At 47.0% G+C, this 19,534-nt stretch overlaps 2 protein-coding genes across 2 annotated transcripts in view; both read left to right on the forward strand.

Annotated features, from left to right (window-relative positions):
* The window catches only part of LOC112255243 (SLIT-ROBO Rho GTPase-activating protein 2-like), a 133,744-nt gene extending 128,646 nt beyond the window's left edge, over window positions 1–5,098 (forward strand). Inside the window, 4 exon segments of the mRNA XM_042324252.1 lie at window positions 61–189; window positions 517–742; window positions 1,023–1,133; window positions 1,243–5,098. Of these exon segments, the coding sequence (XP_042180186.1) occupies window positions 61–189; window positions 517–742; window positions 1,023–1,133; window positions 1,243–1,749 (973 nt within the window). The 3' untranslated portion in view covers window positions 1,750–5,098.
* Window positions 5,099–6,941: 1,843 nt separating this feature from the next.
* On the forward strand, window positions 6,942–15,472 carry LOC121846786 (inhibitor of nuclear factor kappa-B kinase subunit epsilon-like). Its single transcript, XM_042324256.1, has 3 exons — window positions 6,942–7,028; window positions 13,787–13,924; window positions 14,024–15,472. Exons 1-3 carry the CDS (start codon window positions 6,942–6,944, stop codon window positions 14,495–14,497), a joined length of 699 nt encoding a protein of 232 aa, XP_042180190.1. The 3' UTR covers window positions 14,498–15,472.
* The last annotated feature ends 4,062 nt before the right edge of the window (window positions 15,473–19,534 follow it).

The following is a 19,534-nucleotide window of genomic DNA, read 5'->3' on the forward strand; positions in this document are numbered from 1 at the left end:
GAAGATAAGAGAAAGGAGTTCTAGTTGGCTTGGCTGTAGTCTGATGGTTGTGTGTTCCAGGCCGGACGGGGGCAGAGGCAGTCCGAAGACTGAAGCAGAGTTGCAGGAGGAGAGAGTGTCTACTAGGGGCACTGCTGCCTCTCCTACTGGAGCTCATGTAGCAGACATCTACCTAGCCAACCTCAACAAGTAAGACACACCAGGCATCAATCAATTACAGTACAGCATCTCGTCATTTACACCTTCACTGACCCAATCAGATCTCGGTCTGTTTTCACCTTCTCACTAACCATTCTGATCTCTCCCTCGTTCTCTTTTTCTTTCTTTCTCTCTCTCCCTCTTTCTCTCTCCCCCTCTTTCTCCCTCTTTCTCTCTTTTCCTCTTTCTCTCTCTCCCTCTTTCTCTCTCTCCCTCTTTCTCTCTCTCCCTCTTTCTCTCTCTCTCTCTCTCTCTCTCTCTCTCTTGCCTTCACTTTTCTTTCTCCCCCCCACCTCTCTATGTCTCTCTCTCTGTCAGGATGAGGAAGAGGCCTGAGTTGGGGAGTATCCGTAGGACCTTTTGGGGGTCTGAGGGAGTCCAGGGGGGTGATGTGTCCCTGTCTGGGGCGACAGGAGGGGGCGTAAGGACGGCCAGTCTGCCAGTGGGAGGGGCTCTGGTGAAGGAGGGCGGCGACAAGCGACCGGTCAGCGCCCACAGTGTCCTCAACTCCTCAATCACACGCCACTCCTCTCTCAAGACCAAGGTAGCGTCAAAAACATAGCCTCCATTAGTGCCGTACTATCGCTCTTTTTCAGTTGTTGGATCTTATTATCTGTCGGTGGAGGCTGCTGAGGGGAGGACGACTCATACTAATGGCTGGAACGGAGTCAATGGAGTCGTACCAAAGACATCAAACACGGTGTTTCCATGTTGTTTGATGCCCTTCCAGCCATTGTTATGAGCTGTCCTCCCCTCAGCAGCCTCTACTGTTCTCTGTTCATTCTTGTTATTGCTGATTGCAACGACTCTCATTTGTTGTGTAGGTGGAGAGCCCCCAGTTCTGCAAGGCGACTACCACGGGCCGCTCTAAGAGCTTCAGCAACCACCGGCCCCTGGATCCTGAGGTCATCGCTCAGATGGAGCCCACATCACAGGTGCGCCCGTCTCTGACCTCTGACACCGCACCTCTCACCTTTGACCCCTCAGGCAAATGTGTGCGCGTGTGTATTCTGATTTGTGTCTGTCCGACATCTCCTGTTTCAGGATATCGAGGCAGCTATGAGCTCTGCTCTGAGTGAGCTGAAAGAGCTGGAGAGGCAGAGCAGTGTCAAGCACACGCACGCCCCCGACGTGGTGCTGGACACACTGGAGCAGCTGAAGGGTGTGTGTGGGGGTGGCGGGGCGTCCGAGCCCTCCAGTCCCCTCCACTCCCGTCTGCTGAGGGACAGCGAGGGCGCAGGGCCTCCACACTCACACCCCCTCCAACGCAGCGCCTCGTCCGCTAGCGACGTCCCCTCCTCCTTCCGCCCCTCCAAGCCCAGGAGCCCCCTGCCCTCTTCCGCATCCTCCTCTCTCGCCTCCTCAGCCCTCTCTGCCTCCACTCCCTCCTTCCGAGAGCCTCGCCCTCCAGCCACGCGGCCCAAGCCGGTGGTCTTCCCCAAGGGTGGAGGAGGCGGCAGTCCGGCTATGGGCTCCCCAACCACCACTGTCCCCCCAACCCCTCCTCCCCCACCCCCACCCCAGCCCAACGACAAGTCCTGCCCTGCCTGAGGGCACTCTCTCTCTCTCACACACGCACACACACACACACACTCCCCTTCGATCCTCACACCCTGTCCCCATCTCCTCTCACCCCAGTAATAAGTGGGATAGCTCCAATCTTGGATCAGCTTACCCTCGCAAACGCTTAACCATTTATGGGGAAAACCCCCGAACCATATGTAAAGCATCCATGACTCAACTCTGCCCCCTCTTGGTCTCTTCAGTCATCACACCTACCTTCTGACTGACACGGACTAATACAGAAAATCAAACAAGGCATCCAAATGGACAAACAGCCTGACAAAAAAGAGATATGGCGCCTGTACTGTATATACCGGTGTGAGGTGTGCCTGTGTGAGGTGTGTGTGTGTGTGTGTGTGAGGTGTGTGTGTGTGTGTGTGGCATACCTTACACTTGAGTGAGAGCACCGTTTGATTTTAAATAGATGGTGACATTTAAGGACATTTATCCCCAACTAACCTTGAGAATACTGGAGTGGACGAGAGGAGTGGTTCACCTGGTTGGCTGTGTGTGTGGCAGTGTGACTCCTGGATTCCACACTCTCTGAGAACACACAGACCGACTGTGGGAACAGAGAACCCTAACTAACTCTGTAGAAACTCTGTGACCTGTTCACTCCGCTGCTTTAAGACTGGGGCAAGACTGGATCTGCCAGCCTGGACAGAGAGAGAGAGAGAGAGAGAGAGAGAGAGAGAGAGAGAGAGAGAGAGAGAGAGTTGGACTGACAGATGGATGGAGGGACAGAGGACCAGAAGATAAAGCAACTCCGGTGGAAAGCCGATATCGCCGATAGAAAAGCTCTGGAGTAGAGTGCAGGGGGAACGGCTGCTTCTATGTGAGGAGGAGAGAGCTAGGTTACATCTCTGATCCTCCGAGGTGTCTGGGCAGCAAGCGGCGTGTTGTGGGGATTCATCATAACACAAAACGCTAACCCGTAGAGTTGCTTTACACGAGGCTCTTTTCTACTGTACTCTCCTCGACTCGACATCCGGGCTTTTCAATTAGCGGCCCTCAGTGGCCAAAGTAATGCTGGTTCTCTTTACTAAGTGGAAATTGATTGACCATCTGATGTCATTGATTTGCCAGAGAGTCCAATCACCTGTTTCCTGGGTGGGAAGGAGTCCCTAGAATTGAATGCAGTAGTGACGGGGCCCTCCAGGACCAGAATTGAATAGCCCTGTTCGACATTTGGTACAACCAACATAGTGCAACGCAACGCTTGTCTGGCTTTACAGCAGCACCTCCTGCTGGTGCATAAGGGCACGACGTGGCCTTGCTCAATAACCCCCCTTTCTTTAGCAATAAGAGTCTGACAGAGACTCATCAACGCAGCAGCATGCCAGGCCTGCTGCTTCTCTCTCCCTTAGATTCCCGGCATTAATATACACTCTATTACAGAAGTAGAACACACACACACGCATGCATGACGTGTGTGTGTGTGTTCTGTGGCAGCTAAATGCCTTTTCAGGTTCTCCTCGCATGCTGGGGCCACAGCAGTCGCAGTGCTGACTGACTGACTGACTGCGTCTATCTACAATACAAGCAATGCACCTCTTCGACCAGCTACACGCAAATTATGACTCCAAACAAAATCCGCAAACATGTTTGTTTTTCCTTGTGTATATGTTTAATGATCATGATGATTAACTGGAAAAGTGCAGACGAGGAATCTCAGTGAGGTGGAAGAGTTTGTTTAGATACGAGCACAAACAAACCTCGTCAAGCACATTTGGAATAATTACATTATGCTTCTTTTCTCCCAGTTGTTAGTTAATCCTCAGAATATGTCATACTGGACCGTGTCTGTCAGGGACTCTGCACAGCTCTTAGAACTGAAACTTAAAGGGAAAACCCACTCAAAACAATCATTTGGTGGTTGTTTCATTAGTCTACTGCTGATACAGTCCCAAACTTGACTGCTGGCAAGCGAAACATTTTTCAGGATAATTTGCGTCATCATGATGATGTATTTGGAGACACTTTGCTTCTTGAAACTCCCAACATCTTGAAAACTTGACTGTTGACCTTCAAAACATTTTGGGACTGTATCAACAGTGGACTAATGAAACAAATACCAAATTATAGTTTTTTAAGTGGATTTGCCCATTAACTGCGCATCATGAAGGGAACCAACTAATGGCAGCTTTCTGGGGACAGGGGGACCAACAGGAAGGGGACACCACAGACAGCAGAGCCACTTCCTGTGTCACCAGAGCCACTGCTCACTAGGCTTAATGTTTGTGTGACTGACTAGTACTCAGTCCCAGTCATTTCAGCCATTTCTGGAAAAGTGTCACTCTCTCGTTCCTCTACCAAGAGCATTGGTGTGTATCATGGCGGACCAGCGTCGAATCATTTATTGGGATTTATATAACCCAATGACATGAGTTAAAGCAACAGCCCCGAGGCCTGTTCTGTGGTGCTCGTCTTTAAGAGAACCTCTGCTGTGACTCCCTAACTGTCTGTTACTCTGACTGTCGCATCACGTGGTCAACGTCAAAACGGTCCTGTCCTGTCTGTCACGGTGACATCATTTGCATTTTCTGTAGTCCGAACTCTGATTTGTGACAGAATGTGACAGAATGTTTTGATTGGTCAAGGTCAGTGGGAGGCGGGATGCTCTCGTGATTGACAGCTCTAACGCCCGGTCTGAGATCAGGATCGTCAATGACAGGGCTCAAGAGAACCCTCAGGGGAGAAGAGAAGAACAACTAGTTAAGACCGTTTCTGTCTTTCCCCCTCTCCTTATCACCCTCCTCTCTTAGTACCTTTCTCCTTCTAGCATTCTCCCTCTGTTCCCACAGACACACACCTTTTCCTTACAAATATCCCTCTCTAGTTCCTCCCTTATTCCTTCCTCCCCACCCTGCAAACCCCAGGTATATAATTGTATTATTGCAATCCCAAATGCTCTGTAACAGGTGGTTGATTTCTTAAATGTAATGTTTTATCTCTGTGTGTATGTTCAGATGTGTTTTACATAGGTTTACTCCCCTTACCTCATCTTTGGCCACTGGGGCGATTAGGCATCAACACACGTCATACGAACACACACTTATGGGTGATGCTTTGTGGTTGGAGTCTCTGTTCACCTGGCTTCGCTGTATAGGAGCCGGGAGCCTCAGTCTCCACACCGTATTATCAGTTGAGCTCAAATCATTCATCGCACACTTGAAATTACAGTGTGCTCACGGACTGATTTGAGCGATGATGATTTTTTAAATTCTGATTTAACTATTGTGAAATATGCATTTCTTGCCCATTTGAAAACACGGGACCTAAAAAAAAAAAAAAAATGACTGTAATGTCAAATATATTTATAGTTGTCTCTGTATTACCAGAGAATCCTATGTTAAGATGTACTTTGTACATACAATGTTGTACATTACAGAGGTACACTGTTTTTCTGGTACAATATTGTACAGTAATAGCAATAGTAGCTTAATCAAATAGGTCTTATATAATTCTATGTCTAGTTCTTGTAGTAGACTTTTTTTTAAAATAAACATCTCTTGCTATAAAAGGTCTCTGCGTTGGTGGGGAGATTATCATGACAGTGACGGTGACGATGGATTGCAATGCATCTGGTTCTGTCTTCTCTCTCTCTCCTCTCTCTCTCTCACACACACACACACACACACACACACACACACACACACACACACACACACACACACACTCATAGGATGATACTTTTTGCATTCACCACTTGTGTCTACAGAAGTGCTGCATCCACATGACTGTATTACGGAGAGAGGGAGCAAACACGGCGCCCGTGTCGACGAAGAGATGGTCGTCTCCTCCATCAGAGACGTCCTATACCATAGATAGGCAACATATGTCCATTAGGGGTCAGGAGATCATTTAGTGTAGGAAACCAAAAGGAACACCCCTCACAGTTCTCTCGAATAGTCCAGACCTGGACATCATAATCAATATGAATATTATTATCTTTCCATCGTCAAAACCTGGATTTTCAAAATGGACGTTTCCAATAAATTACAGTAGGCCCTGTGAAATCAAGGCCAATGAGTTTTGTGGGAGGCAACCCGACTGTATAGAGCGATGTAGTAGGCAATATCAACCACTAGATGTCACCAGAGCCTACCTTTGAAGCCGGCTGGTTCAAAATTCGGACGTTACAGCACTGCACCGAAACTTTCATAGAATCGAAGGGTATCCATTATATTGATAAGATAGTCGAGTGATCGCTCTAACAATATACATACATGTCCTCAAAGGTGGAAGGCAGGGAAGTGGTGGGACCATTCTAGACAATGAAAGGGCAGGTACGCCCCTGAACAGCAGGTACAGTTGAGTTGGTTTCGTTCACTTATATCAGTGCACTCATAACAACCTAACCATTACGAAACTTATATCAAATAAGCAATTACATTTTTTGTCAATCAAATTCGACCCTCTGTCATTGATCTCCATTCCAAAACGATTCAATTCATTTTTATGGACAGATTTTGGGCAGAGTAAATCGTATTTCCACCGAAATCTTCAAAGATAACCCCATTCAGTGACTGAGAATACATTGGGAATTGTCATCGGATTTGTTGGGAAACGTCAGAGAAATCCGAGTGTGCAATCGAATAGCGTTAGTTCGAAGTTGTTTGTCACTTCTCGCCACTGTGGGGAGAATCGAGGCTGGTAGGATACTTTTATTCAATTAATAGAGCCTTTTTTTTGGGGGGGGGGGCAATTGGCAATACTTTCCTATCCGTTTTCAAAGATGTATTTGACTGTTGTCTGCAGTGTTGTGTAGAAAATAGTTTTATGGGTCTATTTGCAGTGTTTAACAATGCCCTGTCAGAAATCTCATCACATGTGACAACACCTGGCGGGTCCCGTATGAGAACGTTTTACATTGCATCCTCGGCTGCAACAGATGTGTATCAACGGTACCGTAGACGTATGATTCGGGCCAGTTATATGTATCATGTAATGTAACCGGTAGTCTCTCTATTCAATCGACAATTTGAGAACTTGGTTCACTTGTTTACCTTTCCGACAGCAGCGAAGTCCACATTTCCTCTGACTGCATATGAATCCCTTCATTCTTGATTTCCTGTCAATGGGTTTCATTCTGAAGAGAAAGTGTTTCTGTTCTTGACACACAGCCTACATTCCATACCTCAGCCAACCAGACCCCTCCAAAAAGGACAGAGAAAATGATGGTGAGCACAGCCAACTACCTGTGGTCACTGGAAGATGTGCTTGGGCAGGGGACCACTGCCAGAATCTATAAGGCCCGCAACAAGGTAGGACTCCAAACTCCCCCTTACAAAAAAGATTGCAGTTAACACTTCTTCGGTGGGGTTTATAGGCGCTTGGCATTCAATGTTATGGTACATTACCACCTATTGTACTGGAGTGTGGGCCAGAGACAGGGAGAACATTTTTTTATTATTGAACATTTCTTTAACTAGGCAAGTCCGTTAAGAACAAATTCTTATTTACAATGACGGCCTACCCTGGCCAAACCCAGACGACGCTGGGCCAATTGTGCTGCGCCCTATGGGACTCACAATCAGCCTTTCGTGTTGTCACATGTGATGAGATTTCTGACAGGGCATTGTTAAACACTGCAAATAGACCCATAAAACTATTTTCTACACAACACTGCAGACAATAGTCAAATACATCTTTGAAAACGGATAGGAAAGTATTGCCAATTTTGTCCACCCCCCCACAAAAAAGGCTCTATTAATTGAATAAAAGTATCCTACCAGCCTCGATTCTCCCCACAGTGGCGAGAAGTGACAAACAACTAACGCTATTCGATTGCACACTCGGATTTCTCTGACGTTTCCCAACAAATCCGATGACAATTCCCAATGTATTCTCAGTCACTGAATGGGGTTATCTTTGAAGATTTCGGTGGAAATACGATATAATGGCTAAACAAGCACTTAGTAGTGGGTGTTGATGTTGTAGTTTTAATGAGCAAGGCAGAGGCAAAAATCCTGATATGGACAGTGATGGTGCAGAGATAGCAGGAGCAGTGGAATAGAGATACTAAGGGCAGGCATTTATTTCAAGTACAGAGGAAAGTTGGGGAGGGGAGGATGGCAGGAAGGGACATAAGAGAGGAGGCTATTTTTACAAGATTAAGGGTGGGACACAGCCAGTAGATTAAGGGTGGGACACAGCCAGTAGATTAAGGGTGGGACACAGCCAGTAGATTAAGGGTGGGACACAGCCAGTAGATTAAGGGTGGGACACAGCGGGTAGATTAAGGGTGGGACACAGCCAGTAGATTAAGGGTGGGACACAGCGGGTAGATTAAGGGTGGGACACAGCGGGTAGATTAAGGGTGGGACACAGCCAGTAGATTAAGGGTGGGACACAGCCAGTAGATTAAGGGTGGGACACAGCGGGTAGATTAAGGGTGGGGCACAGCCAGTAGATTAAGGGTGGGACACAGCCAGTAGATTAAGGGTGGGACACAGCCAGTAGATTAAGGGTGGGACACAGCGGGTAGATTAAGGGTGGGACACAGCGGGTAGATTAAGGGTGGGACACAGCGGGTAGATTAAGGGTGGGACACAGCCAGTAGATTAAGGGTGGGACACAGCCAGTAGATTAAGGGTGGGACACAGCGGGTAGATTAAGGGTGGGACACAGCGGGTAGATTAAGGGTGGGACACAGCGGGTAGATTAAGGGTGGGACACAGCGGGTAGATTAAGGGTGGGACACAGCCAGTAGATTAAGGGTGGGACACAGCCAGTAGATTAAGGGTGGGACACAACCAGTTGATTAAGGGTAGGCCACAGCCAGTAGATTAAGGGTGGGACACAGCGGGTAGATTAAGGGTAGGCCACAGCCATTAGATTAAGGGTGGGTCACACAGCGGGTAGATTAAGGGTAGGCCACAGCCAGTAGATTAAGGGTGGGACACAGCGGGTAGATTAAGGGTGGGACACAGCGGGTAGATTAAGGGTGGGACACAGCCAGTAGATTAAGGGTGGGACACAGCCAGTAGATTAAGGGTGGGACACAGCCAGTAGATTAAGGGTGGGACACAGCCAGTAGATTAAGGGTGGGACACAGCCAGTAGATTAAGGGTGGGACACAGCCAGTAGATTAAGGGTGGGACACAGCCAGTAGATTAAGGGTGGGACACAGCCAGTAGATTAAGGGTGGGACACAGCGGGTAGATTAAGGGTGGGACACAGCCAGTAGATTAAGGGTGGGACACAGCCAGTAGATTAAGGGTGGGACACAGCCAGTAGATTAAGGGTGGGACACAGCCAGTAGATTAAGGTTGGGACACAGCCAGTAGATTAAGGGTGGGACACAGCCAGTAGATTAAGGGTGGGACACAGCCAGTAGATTAAGGGTGGGACACAGCCAGTAGATTAAGGGTGGGACACAGCCAGTAGGTTAAGGGTGGGACACAGCCAGTAGATTAAGGGTGGGACACAGCCAGTAGATTAAGGGTGGGACACAGCCAGTAGATTAAGGGTGGGACACAGCCAGTAGATTAAGGGTGGGACACAGCCAGTAGATTAAGGGTGGGACACAGCCAGTAGATTAAGGGTGGGACACAGCCAGTTGTATAAGACCTTAAATGTGATAGGAAAGCATCCAACAGGAAAGTGTGATTATTGACAGGAAACAGAGACCGTGGAGCATGTATTGCTACAGTGTGGGGAGTATCAGAGGGAAAGAGAGAGGCTGACATCTAGTATGAGGGAGAATGAGATACAGGAAATGAGTTCAGAGTATATTGAGTAGAACGTAATTAGATGTAGTCCCAAATATGTTATCTTTAAGAGCAACAGGCCTGGCAGGTAGTTTTTGAGGCGTCACTACAGACACCTTGGTTTCGAAAGGCTGATTGTGAGTCCCATAGGGCGCAGCACAATTGGCCCAGCGTCGTCTGGGTTTGGCCAGGGTAGGCCGTCATTGTAAATAAGAATTTGTTCTTAACGGACTTGCCTAGTTAAATAAATGTTCAATAATAAAAAAATGTTCTCCCTGTCTCTGGCCCACACTCCAGTACAATAGGTGGTAATGCACCATAACATTGGATGCCAAGCGCCTATAAACCCCACCGAAGAAGTGTTAACTGCAATCTTTTTTGTAAGGGGGAGTTTGGAGTCCTACCTTGTTGCGGGCCTTATAGATGCTGGCAGTGGTCCCCTGCCCAAGCACATCTTCCAGTGACCACAGGTAGTTGGCTGTGCTCACCATCATTTTCTCTGTCCTTTTTGGAGGGGTCTGGTTGGCTGAGGTATGGAATGTAGGCTGTGTGTCAAGAACAGAAACACTTTCTCTTCAGAATGAAACCCATTGACAGGAAATCAAGAATGAAGGGATTCATATGCAGTCAGAGGAAATGTGGACTTCGCTGCTGTCGGAAAGGTAAACAAGTGAACCAAGTTCTCAAATTGTCGAGTGAATAGAGAGACTACCGGTTACATTACATGATACATATAACTGGCCCGAATCATACGTCTACGGTACCGTTGATACACATCTGTTGCAGCCGAGGATGCAATGTAAAACGTTCTCATACGGGACCCGCCACTTTGCCCTTCCAAACACCCACCTGTCTACTCCATCCACTGACACCTCCTCCTCCCTACTGTGAATACTATGAGGTAATGATCACTCCCTACTGTCGACTCCTCCCATACCTCCCACTCACAGATTCCTGCCATCGCATTAGATACCAGAGTGTACATCAATCCTGGTCCCTCGGCCATCATTCAGGCACACTAGATCTTTCATTTCTATCAGATGTTTCCATCACTTGGCCATTTCCATCTATCCGTTTTCCCCCAAGAGCGTGTTGTGGGCATTAAAACCCACACCACATTACCTTAGTTCTATTCTGGCCCTCCACCCTGTCCAGCACTTCCAGGTCCAATATCTGTTCACTATCACCCCTCCTCTCAACCACACCACCACCACATATTCCTGTTAATTACCTCTGCTGAGCATCCTGTAGGCAAGTCCACCCCCCCCCACAAATCACATCAGGCTTAACTGGCACATCCACAATGAACTGCTTGAACTCCTACCCATCAGCCAACAGGCTTCGGGCATTCCATTGTAGTACTAACTAAGATCCAGTAATACATGACTCCACTCTCGGCTGATTGAGGTCATCTCCAACCTCTTCCCAGGTCAACCCTGTCACACTCGGATGTCTCCCAGCAGATTTCACTATTAGCTGAATCCTCTCTGTTTTAGACTCTACTTTAGCAGTGCTATTGATAGCTCCTGCTATGAACATCACCAGCTTTCTCTTATCTATGTATACCATATTGATGCTCCAACCCATGTCTCCCTGGAACCTGCATCTCCCTGGACCACCCTCACTGCCTCAGCATATGGCACTTGTTGCACCTCCGCTACCTGCTTCCTTGCCTCACACCCACTAGATGCCACGCTATGAGCACCCCCACAGCTGCAGCGCGTAGGTTGTTCACCATCCCCACACTTCCCATACTCATGCTCCCCTCCACACCTGGCACCTTTTCTCTTTACAGGCTGTTGCCACATGCCCAAACTTCTGGCAGTTCTAATATCTTCAAGGCTTCGGTACATAAGCCCTCCCCTAATAACTCGTATATCCTATGGTCACTTTGTCAGTAACCGGTCCTTGGAAGGGTAACAGAATTGACGGGCTGTCTCCTCTCACTCCACCCCTTGTTGCTGGCAACCTTTGAACATCCACTAGAGCTCTTCCTCTCAAGTTGTGGCTTTCCTCTTTTATTGCCGACACTCACAGGCCGCGAACTTCGCGGGAACTGGAACACGCTGTCGTACACGTCGATCCAGAGCATCACTAACATGCTCAATGTTTGTTGTCAGTAGCTGTTTGTTGTCAGTAGCTTATGCTGGCCATACCATAACCCTACCGCCACCATGGGGCACTCTGTTCACAACGTTGACATCCGCAAACCGCTAGCCCACACAACACCATACTCATGGTCTGCGGTGAGGGTGGTTGAATGTACTGCCAAATTCTCTAAAACATCGGTGTTTCTCTGGCAACAGCTCTGGTGGACATTCCTGCAGTCAGCGTGCCAATTGCAAGCTTCACCAAAACTTGAGAGATCTGTGACATTGTGTTGTGTGACAAAACTGCACATTTTAGAGTGACCTTTTATTGTCCCCAGCACAAGGTGCACCTGTGTAATAATCATGCTGTTTAATCAGCTTCTTTATATGCCACAGAAGTTAGGAACCAATATACACAGGCAGTTCGGAAAGCAAAGGCTAGCTTTTTCAAACAGAAACTTCAAAAAGTTCTGGGACACTGTAAAGTCCATTGAGAATAACAGCGCCTCCTCCCAGCTGCCCACTGCACTGAGGCTAGGAAACAATGTCACCACCAATAAATCCATGACAATTGAGAATTTCAAGCATTAAGCATTTTTCTACGACTGGTCTTGCTTTCCACCTGGCTACCCCTATCCCGATCAACAGCCCTGCACCCCCCACAGCAATTTGCCCAAGCATCCCCCAGTCTCTATGGGGGTGCCACGGGGTTCAATTCTCGGGCCGACTCTTTACTCTGTATATATCAATGATGTCGCTCTTGCTGCTGGTGATTCTCTGATCCACCTCTACGCAGACGACACCATTCTGTATACTTCTGGCCCTTCTTGGACACTGTGTTAACTAACCTCCAGGCGAGCTTCAATGCCATACAACTCTCCTTCCGTGGTCTCCGACTGCTCTTAAATGCAAGTAAAACTAAATGCTTGCTTTTTAACCGATCGCTACCAGCACCTGCCCGCCCGTCCAGCATCACTACTCTGGACGGTTCTGACTTAGAATATGTGGACATCTACAAATACCTAGGTGTCTGGCTAGACTGTTAACTCTCCTTCCAGACTCACATTAAGCATCTCCAATCCAAAGTTAAATCTAGAATTGGCTTCCTATTTCGCAACAAAGCATCCTTCACTCATGCTGCCAAACGTAGCCTCGTAAAACTGACTATCCTACCAACCCTAGACTTCGGCGATGTCATTTACAAAATAGCCTCCAACACTACTCAGTAAACTGGATGTAGTCTATCACAGTGCCTTTTGTTTTGTCACCAAAGCCCCATATACTACCCACCACTGCGACCTGTATGCTCTCGTTGGCTGGCCCTCGCTTCATGTTCATCGCCAAACCCACTAGCTCCAGGTCATCTATAAGTCTTTGCTAGGTAAAGCCCCAACTTATCTCAGCTCACTGGTCACCATAGCAACACCCACGCATAGCACACGCTCCAGCAGGTATATTTCACTGGTCACCCCAAAGCCAATTCCTCCTTCGGCCGCCTTTCCTTCCAGTTCTCTGCTGCCAATGACTGGAACAAATTGCAAAAATCACTGAAGCTGGAGACTCATATCTCCCTCACTAGCTTTAAGCACCAGCTGTCAGAGCAGCTCACAGATCACTGCACCTGTACAAAGCCCATTTGTAAATAGCCCATCCAACTACCTCATCCCCATACTGTTGTTTTTTTTCTTCTCCTTTGCACCCCGCTACTTGCACATTCATCTTCTGCACATCTGTCACTCCAGTGTTTAATTGCTAAATTGTCATTATTTCACCACTATGGCCTATTTATTGCCTTAGTATCTTACCTCGTTTGCACACAATGTATATAGACTTTTTCCCTATTGTGTTATTGACTGCACATTCGTTTATTCCATGTGTAACTCTGTGTTGTTTGTGTCGTACTGCTTTGCTTTATCTTGGCCTGGTCGCAGTTGTAAATGAGATCTTGTTCTCAACTGGCCTACCTGGTTAAATAAAAAAAAATGGATGGATTATCTTGGCAAAGGAGAAATGCTCACCAACCGGATGTAAACAAATTTGTGCACAACATTTGAGAGTAATAAGCTTTTTGTGCATACGGAACATTTCTGGGATCTTTTATTTCAGCTCATGAAACATGGGACCATCACTTTACATGTTGCGTTTATATTTCAAACACATCAAAGGGTGAGTGAGATGTCATGCGATCGCTAACTTTTGATAACTAACTTGTGTGTGTAGATGACAGGGCAGCAGGTTGCGGGGAAGGTGTTTAAACTGATGAGCTACAGTCGTCCGTACGAGGTTCAGATAAGAGAGTTCGAGATGCTCAGGAGACTCAACCACAACAACATCGTCAAGCTCTTCTCCGTGGAGGAGGTGAGGATGGGAGGAGAGGAAGAGGGGTAGCAACAAACAGTTTTTTACCTTCATCAAACCTGATTAGTCATGCCCCCCCCTCTCTCTCTCTGTCTGTAGCTGAGGAGTAAACAGAGGGTGTTGGTGATGGAGTATTGTTCAGGAGGCAGTCTGCTGGTGGAGCCAGAGAACGCCTTCGGTCTACCAGAACCAGAGCTCCTCATAGTACTACATTGTGTGGGTCAGTGTGGGTGGAGGCGAAGAGAGGTTAGGAGCCGGGGGATGAGAAGGTGTGCCCCCCCCCCCAATCATTTGGATGAACCATTCGTCCTATTTCTTCTAGTGCACGGGATGAACCATCTGCGTGAGAACAGGGTGGTGCATCGGGATATTAAGCCTGGGAACATCATTCGTCAGGTGGGAGAGGACGGGAGGTCCATCTATAAGCTAACAGAATTTGGAGCGGCCAGAGAACTAGAGGACGATGAGAAGTTTGTCTCCCTCTACGGGACAGAGGAATACGTGGTGAGAGAGAGAGAGGGGTGGTGGAGGAGAGAAAACGGGGAGGCTACAGGGAGAAGAGGGGAAAGGTAAACGACAGCTTAGTTTATTAGGATCCCCATTAGCTACTGCACATGCTGCAGCTACTCTTCCTGTGGTCCACATAAAATGTACAAGTACATGACAAAGTACAGGGCTGTTATAGACAAGAACAACGGGACGGAGAGGAGAGATTACTTCGAATGTTGTCTCAGACCTGTCTGAGCGTGCAGTGTTTCCTAAGCCTCAGCAGATAACATAAGGTAGGGCTAGTTATAGTATTTAGCGTGTGTGTGTGTGTGTGTGTGTGTGTGGCACTCAGACATATATGAGTGTGCAGTGCTGCGGAAACCCCAGCAGAAGGCCTATGGTGTGAGTGTTGACCTGTGGAGTATTGGAGTGACGTTTTACCACGCTGCCGCCAGTACTTCACCCTTCACACCCTACGGAGGACCCCGCAAGAACAAGCCCACCATGTGAGTCTGTGTGTGTTGTGTGTTTCATAGCTCCAACAGTTGGTGTGTGTGTAATTACGATGGGCAACCTGGAATTACATTGAAATGAACAAGTTATTGCCATTTTATTGATTTGGGATTCATCAAAACACAACACCAGATGAAACAGGACAGGACAATAAAACGCTGGTGTCTTCCTTCTCCTCTGCTCCCACTCTCCCCCTGTCGGTGCCGTGCAGGTATAAGGTCACCACAGAGAAGCCGGTTGGGGCCATTGCTGGAGTCTAGAGGGTTGACGACGGCCCTATAGAGTGGAGTTACCGCCTGCCACAGAGCTGCCAGCTCTCAGTCAGTACCTCTCACTCTTCCACTTCTTCTCCCCCTCCCCTCTGTGTGTAGGGGTCTGAGTGGTCAACTGGTGCCAGTGTTAGCTGGGATACTGGAGGCAGACCAGGAGAAGTGTTGGGCATTTGGCCAGTTATTTTTTGCCACCACAGAGATACTACAGAGAGTCTCAGTCCATCTGTTCTGCCTGCAACAGGCCGCAGCTCACCGCATATACATTCACCACCACAACACGTGAGTATACACCCAAACACACACACTTGCCAGTCTTCACTCACACCCACCTGTGCCCCCCCCACACCTCTCCCGTCTCCCAGGGTGGCCATCTTCCGTGAAGAGGTGGCGTGTCAGACAGGGGTGGGGCTGGAGCAACAGCACTTTCTGTACCTGGGTCATGACCTTTCCCTGGAGGGCTCCATGAAGATGGTCAACTTCCCCCCGACCTCGCCCTTCCAGCCCCTACTGCTGCTCAGCCACGCCCCAGAGACACACGCTGAACTCCCCTACAGAGAATGTAAACTGATCCTCCTGGTCCCTTTGGCCCAGACCCTTAAATCACTAACCCCCCCCCAAAAAAACCTAAAACATTCACCATCCCCTAGCAACTACTGTGGCCCCGTCTCTACCCCACACACACACACACACACACATTTTTTTCTCGAATTGATTCAAAACCTGTAAAAAAGTGTCTTGTCTTCTGTAGCAGAGATGCCCATTATCCCATCCCAGTTCGACGTTGTGGCTGACTGCTCTTTCTGCTCTTTCACTTCACACACAGGCCAATCATAGGATCCAGCAGTGTTTGACCAACTGGAAGAGACAGTTAAAACTCCCCGAATGATCTGTTGATGGTGGTGGTTTTCTATTTAGTAAATAAATCACTCTTATTAATCAACCCCTCCCCCCCTTTTTTTCTCCCCCATTCTCATCCTCTCCTCCCTCTCTTTTCTCCTCTGTCTAGGTGATCGTAGGAGTGGTCCAGCAGTACCTGAGGATAATGCATTCCTTACACACAGACAGAGAGGTGCTCTTACACGGATACTACAGCTACATGTGAGTCGCACACACACGACACACACACGCACACACACACACCGTTAGAACAAACCAAAAACATCTGATTGATGCTCTCCTCTCTGTCCCCCCCCCACTCCCAGTGAGAAGGTGCGTAGGGAGTGTGGCGACGTGATGCTTGGTATCAGCACGGTCAACACGAGACTGCAGTCCTGCCACAGCTCTGAGCACAGACTACACACACTGTGAGTGACAAGACACACGGTCGCATACCGACACGTACAATCTCAGGCATTGTAACATTGCGAATGAACACCTAAACCTGTTGTAGGCAAATGTACAAAATCAGCAGGGGATCAAATACTTTTTTCTCTCACTGTATATGTACAGTGCCTTTGGAATGTATTCAGACCCCTTGACTTTTTCCACATTACAGCCTTATTCTAAAATGTATTTTTAAAAAAAATCTCATAACAGTGCAAAAACAGGTTTTTAGAAATGTTTGCTAATTTACAAAAATACAAAACACTATTGAATTTACATACAGTACCAGTCAAAAGTTTGGACACACTTACTCATTCCAGGGTTTTTCTTTATTTTTACTATTTTCTACATTGTACAATAATAATGAAGACATCAAAACTATGAAATAACACATATGGAATCATGTAGTAACCAAATAAGTGTTAAACAAATATTTTTATTTTAAACAGTTGAAGTCTGAAGTTTACATACACCTTAGCCAAATACATTTAAACTCAGTTTCACAATTCCTGACATTTAATCCTAGTAAAAATTCCCTGTCTTAGGTCAGTTAGGATCACTACTTTATTTTAAGAATGTGAAATGTCAGTATAATAGTAGAGAGAATGATTTATTTCAGCTTTTATTTATTTCATCACATTCCCAGTGGGTCAGAAGTTTACATACACTCAATTAGTATTTGGTAGCATTGCCTTTAAATTGTTTAACTTGGGTCAAACGTTATGGGTAGCCTTCCACAGCCTTCCCATAATAAGTTGGGGGAATTTTGGCCCATTCCTCCTGACAGAGCTGGTGTAACTGAGTCAGGTTTGTAGGCCTCCTTGCTCGCACACGCTTTTTCAGTTCTGCCCACAAATGTTCTATAGGATTGAGGTCAGGGCTTTGTGATGGCCATTCCAATACCTTGACTTTGTTGTCCTTAAGCCATTTGCCACAACTTTGGAAGTATGCTTGGGATCATTGTCCATTTGGAAGATCCATTTGCGAGCAAGCTTTAATTTCCTGACTGATGTCTTGAGATGTTGCTTCAATATATCCACATCATTTTCCATCCTCATGATGCCATCTATTTTGTGAAGTGCACCAGTCCCTCCTGCAGCAAAGCTCCCTCACAACATGATGCTGCCACCCCCGTGCTTCACGGTTGGGATGGTGTTCTTCGGCTTGCAAGTCTCCCCCTTTTTCCTCCAAACATAACATTGGTCATTATGGCCAAACAGTTCGATTTTTTGTTTCATCAGACCAGAGGACATTTCTACAAAAAGTGTGATCTTTGTCCCCATGTGCAGTTGCAAACCGTAGTCTGGCTTTTTTATGGCGGTTTAGGAGCAGTGGCTTCTTCCTTGCTGAGCGGCCTTTCAGGTTATGTCGTTATAGGACTTGTTTTACTGTGGATATAGATACTTTGTACCTGTTTCCTCCAGCATCTTCACAAGGTCCTTTGCTGTTGTTCTGGGATTGATTTGTACTTTTCGCACCAAAGTACGTTCATCTCTAGGAGGCAGAACGCGTCTCCTTCCTGAGCGGTATGACGGCTGCGTGGTCCTGTGGTGTTTATACTTGCGTACTATTGTTTGTACAGATGAACGTGGTATCTTCAGGCATTTGGAAATTGCTCCCAAGGATGAACCAGACTTGTGGAGGTCTACAATTTTTTCTGAGGTTTCTTTTGATTTTCCCATGATGTCAAGCAAAGAGGCACTGCGTTTGAAGGTAGGCCTTGAAATACATCAACGAATACACCTCCAATTGACTCAAGTGATGTCAATTAGCCTATCAGAAGTTTCTAAAGCCATGACCTCATTTTCTGGAATGTTCCAAGCTGTCAGTCAACTTAGTGTATGTAAACTTCTGACCCACTGGAATTGTGATACAGTGAAATAATCTGTCTGTAAACAATTGTTGGAAAAATTATACACAACGTAGATGCACAAAGTACATGCACAAAGTAGATGTCCTAACCGACTTGCCAAAACTACAGTTTGTTAACAATAAATTTGTGGACTGGTTGAAAAACAAATTTTAATGACTCCAACCGAAGTGCATGTAAACTTCCGTCTTAAACTGTGTATGTATATATATATATATGTGTATATATATATATTATATATGTGTATATATATACACACACATACAGTGGGGCAAAAAGGTATTTAGTCAACCACCAATTGTGCAAGTTCTCCCACTTAAAAAGATGAGAGGCCTGTCATTTTCATCATAGGTACACTTCAACTATGACAGACAAAATGAGAAAAAAAATCCAGAAAATCACATTGTATGATTTTTAATGAATTTATTTGCAAATTATGGTGGAAAATAAACTTTTGTTATTGACCAAATACTTATCTCAATACTTTGTTATATACCCTTTGTTGGCAATGACAGAGGTCAAACGTTTTCTGTAAGTCTTCACAAGGTTTTCACACACTGTTGCTGGTATTTTGGCCCATTTCTCCATGCAGATCTCCTCTAGAGCAGTGACGTTTTGGGGCTGTTGCTGGGCAACATGGACTTTCAACTCCCTCCAAAGATTTTCTATGGGGTTGAGATCTGGAGACTGGCTAGGCCACTCCAGGACCTTGAAATGCTTCTTACGAAGCCACTCCTTCGTTGCCCGGGCGGTGTGTTTGGGATCATTGTCATGCTGAAAGACCCAACCACGTTTCATCTTCAATGCCCTTGCTGATGGAAGGAGGTTTTCACTCAAAATCTCACGATACATGGGCCCATTCATTCCTTCCTTTACACGGATCAGTCGTCCTGGTCCCTTTGCAGAAGAACAGCCCCAAAGCATGATGTTTCCACCCCCATCCTTCACAGTAGGTATGTAGGTGTAGGTGTTCTTTGGATGCAAACTTCAGACGGGCCTGGACATGTACTGGCTTAAGCCGGGGGACACGTCTGGCACTGCAGGATTTGAGTCCCTGGCGGCGTAGTGTGTTACTGATGGTAGGCTTTGTTACTTTGTTCCCAGCTCTCTGCAGGTCATTCACTAGGTCCCCCCGTGTGGTTC

The sequence above is a fragment of the Oncorhynchus tshawytscha genome, linkage group LG07 (assembly GCF_018296145.1).
Source record: "Oncorhynchus tshawytscha isolate Ot180627B linkage group LG07, Otsh_v2.0, whole genome shotgun sequence".
Taxonomy (NCBI): Eukaryota; Metazoa; Chordata; class Actinopteri; order Salmoniformes; family Salmonidae; genus Oncorhynchus; species Oncorhynchus tshawytscha.

Bases quoted from the DNA above. Each gene is read 5' to 3' on its own strand.
- LOC121846786 (XM_042324256.1), top strand. From the start codon at position 6,942: ATGGTGAGCACAGCCAACTACCTGTGGTCACTGGAAGATGTGCTTGGG. The intron at 7,029-13,786 runs GTAGGACTCCAA...TTGTGTGTGTAG, and splicing joins TCTATAAGGCCCGCAACAAG to ATGACAGGGCAGCAGGTTGC. The intron at 13,925-14,023 runs GTGAGGATGGGA...CTCTGTCTGTAG, and splicing joins AGCTCTTCTCCGTGGAGGAG to CTGAGGAGTAAACAGAGGGT.